The sequence below is a fragment of the Notamacropus eugenii genome, chromosome 3 (assembly GCF_028372415.1).
Source record: "Notamacropus eugenii isolate mMacEug1 chromosome 3, mMacEug1.pri_v2, whole genome shotgun sequence".
In the NCBI taxonomy this organism is placed as follows: Eukaryota; Metazoa; Chordata; class Mammalia; order Diprotodontia; family Macropodidae; genus Notamacropus; species Notamacropus eugenii.
The window spans coordinates 377576333-377582387 of record NC_092874.1 but is presented as its reverse complement, the minus strand read 5'-3'; the positions used below and the strand labels follow the sequence as shown (position 1 = coordinate 377582387).

At 43.7% G+C, this 6055-nt stretch overlaps 1 protein-coding gene across 5 annotated transcripts; it reads right to left on the bottom strand.

Moving 5' to 3' along the window:
* Window positions 1-983: 983 nt before the first annotated feature.
* Window positions 984-3008, bottom strand: LOC140497017 (complex III assembly factor LYRM7-like). 5 transcript variants are annotated; one of them, XM_072597486.1, is made up of 2 exons: window positions 2882-3008; window positions 984-1753 (listed from the first exon to the last, which is right to left on the bottom strand). In XM_072597486.1, exon 2 carries the CDS (start codon window positions 1665-1667, stop codon window positions 1353-1355), a length of 315 nt encoding a protein of 104 aa, XP_072453587.1. In that variant the 5' UTR covers window positions 1668-1753; window positions 2882-3008; the 3' UTR covers window positions 984-1352. The 5 variants fall into 5 exon arrangements, with proteins under 5 accessions (XP_072453587.1, XP_072453588.1, XP_072453586.1 ...); XM_072597487.1 differs by having other exon boundaries at window positions 2811-2918; XM_072597485.1 differs by lacking the exon at window positions 2882-3008 and adding an exon at window positions 2266-2473.
* Window positions 3009-6055: the final 3047 nt, after the last annotated feature.

The window sequence follows — 6055 nt, the reverse complement described above, 5'->3', positions numbered from 1 at the left end:
GCTATTGGGTATAGACAATGTTGGGTTAATATTTCTGAACTGCTTTACTGGATTAGAGAAAAAGGCAAAGTCGGTTTGGAAATGAATGCCACATAAAAGCAAAAGGCATCAACAGAACTTGATAATAATAAATAAAGGAGTTGGGGAGGGGTGGTAACAAAAAAAAGATTTTTGTGAATTGGGAGATAGACAGAAGCAAACAGGAAAAATACACTAAAAGGTCCCTTCACTTTTTACATTTTAAAGCAAATATATTAACAAACCTCACCAGAGATGTCAAAATGTACTGTGACTCTGCCTATTTTCTGACAACAGGATGGGTGGTGGTGGTGGGGAGCCATGGAGGCCTATCCTTCACTAAATACCATAAATGTTATCTTGTTTCCTCCAAAAGTCAAGAGTTTTAAGAAATACGTATATATTCTTATTTTCCAAAGGACACTCTTCCACCACCCCTTGACCAAAAAATTCCTCAGTAAAAACTTTATAGGATAATAAAAATATGGATTGATAAAATACCACTTCCTAAGTTATTAGGTTTTGCTTGTTCCACCATGATTCCTCATGCATCAAGTCATCTATTCTTTCACCTGGAAGGCTTTACTATTCATAAAAGTGCACCCATTTAGCCTCTTTAACAAAATATAAAATTACTCCAGGGTGGATAAAATAGCTCTGGTATTTAGATACAAAAATACAAAGACTATAGTTTGTGCAGTGTGTGTACAAAGGAACTTCCCCTTCCCTTTTATTTTCAGGGTTAAGTGACTTGCCTAAAGGTCACACAGCTAAGTGTGTGAGGTCATATTTGAATTCAAGTCCTTCTAACTCCAGGGGGCCACAGGGCTCTTCACTGTACCACCTAGCTGTTCCCTTTCTCCTTTTTCCCTTTTGACTTCAATAATTAAAATAGCAAATGTCCTGGAACACTAAAATTTCTGATTATATTTAACACTTTAAGGAGCATGTAATTCAAGCCAGAATTTAAAAGAAAATAAGTCAGTGTGTTAACACACTTCATTTTCTCAATTAATACACAGTAAAATCACAAAAATTGAAATTCACAATATACCAGAGCATAACTTAAAGACAAAACATGGACCGATTTCCTATGAAAAAGAACCATCTTATCAAATATTCTCCAGAAACATTCAACGTCACAATGAGCTTTTCCAAATGATGTGCTTCCAATATAAAATGCATAGTGACATATTCCGTTGTACAATTAGCTATTCCCAATGATGCCCTTCCCCGTACAATGTAATCAAGATACACATTCTACTTTTTTTTTTTTTCAGTCACTTAAAATAATTTAAAAATTAACATGCTATAAATTGTTTGTCCAAGAAGACTCATGGCTTCTGGGCAGGTGCATCACGGTAAGGAGTATTTTCTGTAAGAAGGTCTTTCCTAGGAATTAACTTCAAAGTGTTGTGATCTGTGTGAATGCCCTGAATAACAGATTTCCTGAGAATTAATTCAACATCAGAACCTATCTTGATCAGCTTTTCTATTTCCTCCGGTGAAGTCTCACTTTTATTCTTTTTGAATTCTTCGTTGATCTTTTTTCTTGCTGCTTCCAGGGCTTTGGTGTCGTTTTTGAAGACTTGCTGTCTAGTCCTGTGCAAGATTTTAAACAGCCGTAAGGCCTTGGCGGAGTCCACCATGTCGGCAGTCTGGTGTTCTGGGGTTCCGTCGGGCTCCCAGGGCTGGCCACCTCCTCACCCCAGCCTTTCTCTGCCCGGTCACATTCCTTAGAGGGGCAAAGAAGGGAAGAAGGGAAGAGAGGGAAGGGAAGGCAGAAGAAGGAACCGATGGAATCTAGTTTTATATATATAATATATATGTGTGCGTACAGTATAAATTCATAGTCTATCTCATGAAGATACACTGCAGCACACACTGAACGCATTCAGGTACAGCACTCCGCCCGCCCCCACCCGTGCCCCAGAGGGGGGCACTTACTGATACCGCTGAATTAGAAGTGCCCAGGAACGGGTTCAATAAAGCACAGCGAGCTGACCCTGGGAGCGGGAGGAGGAGGCAGAGCGGGGCGACTCCAGCCCCCAGCCCCCCTAGGTAACTACAGGGGGAGCTCACGGGGGCAGGCGCTCCGGGGGAGGCCGATGCCCCTCTCACCAGACTCGGAAGCCGTTGGTTCCCGGTCGGGTCTGCGATCCTCTACGCCAGCCTTGGCTAGCCCGCGCCTCTCCATTCCTGGGGTTCTCCGTCCGCCCCCCGCCCCCATCCCGATCCCCTCCTCACCCCCCCGCAGCTCCCTTCCGCTCCCCACTCTGGCTTCAACCATTCCCGCGTCGGGCAGCAGGAGGGGCCGGCGAGCTTGGCCTGACTAGGCAGAGGAGACACCGGGAGGCCACACGTCCCCCTCCTCCTCCAGTTCTGCCTCCTCCTCCTCCGCGAGCCGCCGGAAAGTTTCCGGCCAGAAGAAAGTGCTCTCAAGGTCAAAAGCCCCTCCCCGGAAGCCAGGGGAATTCCGGGTACTAGCCCCGGGCCTACTTCCGCCTTCTCCCCGCCTGGGTACGGCTACGTCCCTTTCTTTAATTATTAGTATAAATTCCTTCTGTGGCTTTCTGGGACGAAGACGACCACAAGAGTGAGAAGCATTCATTCGTTGCTTTACAGTTATCACCATATTCTCTCGCCGAGGCTGCCCGTCCGCCGGCCTTTACGAAGCGCCCGCCGTGTGCAGGCCGCTGGGTGGCGCGGCGGACGGTTCCGACCCGGCCCCAGAGCCCCACCCCGCCGTCGCTGGGCCCGGGAGCCCCGCGTCGTTCCCTAAGAACACTTGCTTCAAACGTCCGGATCCCCAGGATCATTGGTTCCCCGGCCCATAAAGCGGAGGCTGCCCGCTTGTCCGCACCTGCTCCTCCGTCCGGGCCCCACCCGGCAGGGCTCGGCCACGTGGGGCCATCCCCCTGGGCTGCCCCGCGTGGGGCCGTGGGCAGCGCCGCGGTTCCGCAGCCGGGCCTGCGCCCAGCTCCTCCCTGTGCCGCTTACTAAGCGTGTGACCTTCGTGGGGCTTGGGAAGAAGTCAGGAGAAGGAGGTGGACCTTCTCCGAGGCCCCTCCTCGCGCAGGGCTTTGGGTCGCGTCCGGTTCTTTGGGACCCCACTTAGGACTTCCCTGGCACAGAATGGCGGTGGTTCGCCGTGCCCGGAACCGAGGCAAAGGGTTCAGCTCAGGGACAGCAGAGGCTGGATTGGAATTCAAGCCCGCCCCGCTCCAGGCTGGCACCCTACCCGCTGCCACCTAGATGCCTCTTTAATCCATATTGGTCTTTCCTGTACCTTCTTTTGTAAAAGTTCAGTTACCAAAATTTATTTTCTTTCCTTCCTCTCTTTATTAAAAAATAAGAAAACCCAAAATCCTTGTAACAATTATGCAGAGTCAAACAACATATGTTAATGTTAATGTTCAAAAATGTGAGACTTGTTCTATATCTTGGATTCTGTCAATCAGTGAAAAGACCTAAAAAATAGAATAAAATGAAAGGGATCTCCTAGCAAAAACAACATGGAAAACAAAGAAAGGAGGAAAAAAAGTTTACAATCATGGGACTACCTGAATGGGACTACCCATGATCAAATCAAGAACCTAGGCATTATATTGCAAGAAATCTTAAAAGAAAACTGCCCAGATCACTTAGGACCAGAAGGCAAAGTGGAAATAGGAAGAATTCACTGGTCACCTCCTGAAAAACAAAACAAAACCCTGAAGGAAAGTGCCCAGGAACATTACTGCCAAAATCTAGAACTTCCAGGTCAAAGAAGAAATACTGCAAGCAACTAGAAAGAACCAAGTCAAGTCCTGAGGAGCCACAGTCAAGATCACACACGATTTAGCAGACAGCATTGTAAAGGGGGAAGGTCAAGATTATTTACACAGTGCTTTCTATGTACTAGACCCTGAAATAAGCCCTTTTAAAATATTGTCTCATTTGAACTCCATCAACCGCTCTGAAGTAGGTGCTATTATTATCCCCATTTTACAGAAGCAGACGTCATTAGTATCTCCATTCTACAGTTGAGGAAACTGGGACAAACATAAGTTAAATGAATTTCTCAGTCTAGCAGCTGAGACCTGTTTTAAGCTCAAGGACTCCAAGCCGAGAGCTCTGTCTACTGTGTCATCAGCTGCCTCACTGCCACTCTGAAGGACTGGAGAGCTTGGACTATGATATTTCAGAAGGCAAATGATGTAGGCTTACCACCAAGTATGATTTACTCTGTAAAACTGATGGAGCTATAATGAAATAGAGGATTCTAAGCAATGACTTCCTATAATTAGGGTGCATAAAAAGAGATCTACAGGAATGAGAGGGGCAGAGGGAGTGAACCTCACTTTGACATGAACTGGTTAAAGGAGAGAAGAATACCTACATATATACACACAAACCTACACAATTAGGTACAGAAATACATCTCATTTAACAGGGAAATAGGAGGAAAAGTGAAGAAGGAATAAGGGGAAATTAGAGGGAAGGTATATTAAGAGAGGGATTAGTCCTAAACAAACTCTAAGGATGTACAAAAATATGTATGTCTCTTTTTGAGTAGGCAAAGAGTGGGAATCTGAGGGAGTACCAATCAACTGGGGAATGAATGAACAAGTTATGGTATATGAATGTGATAGAATACTGTTGTGTTGTAGGAAATGATGAGGGGATGGTATCAGAGAAACGAGAAGATTTCTATGAAGTTAATACAAAGTGAACAGAACCAAAAGAAAAATTTCTGCATTAATAACAATATGTTAAATACAAAAACTTTTGAAAGAAAGTCTTTCACAATTCCAGAGAATTAATGATAAAATATACTACCCATATGAAGAATTTAGAATGCAGAACAGGACATGTCACATTTCCCTTGTATTTTTGAACATGACACGGCAGATATGTGTTTGGATTAATTATACATGTTTGTAATGAGGGTTTTGTTTTGGTTTTCATTCTTAATTGTGGGAGGGGATTAGGGTGGGAGGAAAAGAAGGTAGATTTTTGCTGTTTGGAAAAAAAGATTTTTAAAATTAATTTTATTTATTTTCAGTGTTCTACAGTCCCTGCCATATAACTTAGATTTTTTTTTTCTCCTCACTCCCCCTTACATCCCCCCTCCCTCCTCGAGATGGCATACAATTTTATATAGGTTCTACACATACATTCCTATTAAATGTATTTGCACTATAGTCATGCTGTGTAGAAGAATTAAAATGAATGGGAGAAATCATACAACAAACCAAAATGTAATACAAAGGAAAATGATCTGCTGCATTCTGCGATTGAATTCCATAGTTCTTTCTCTGTATCTGGAAGGCATTTTGCCTTAAAAGACTATTGGGAATTTTTTAAAGTCCTTGCATTGCAATGAAGTTCCAAGTCTACCAGAAAAAACTCTTGCACACTGTGGTCATTGCTGTGCACAAAGTTCTCCTGGTTCTGCTCCTTTCACTCAGTATCAGATCATATAAGTCTTTCCAGGCCTCTCTGAAGTCTTCCTGTTCATCATTTCTTATAGCACAATAGTATTCCATTACATTCATATACCACAACTTATTCAGCCATTCCCCAATTGACAGGCATCCCCTTGATTTCCAGTTTTTGGCCACCACAAAGAGAGCTGCTATAAACACTTTTCGTACATGTGGGACCCTTTCCCATTTTTATGATCTCTTTGGGATACAGTCCTAGAAGTGGTATTGCTGGGTCAAAGGGTATGCACATTTTTGTAGCCCTTTGGCATAGTTTCCCATTGTTCTCCAGAATGGTTGGATCAGCTCACAGCTCCACCAACAATGAGAGTGTTCCAGCTCTTCCACATCTTCTCAACATTTATCATCTTCCTCTTTTGTCATGTTAGCCAATCTGATAGGTGTGATGTGGTACCTCAGAGTTGTTTTGATTTGCATCTCTCTAGTCAATAGTGATTTAGAGCAGTTTTTCATATGACTATAGATATCTTTAATTTCTTCCTCTGAAAACTGCCTGTTCATATCCTTTGACCATTTATCAATTGGGGAAAATGTTTTGAAAGGAGTAG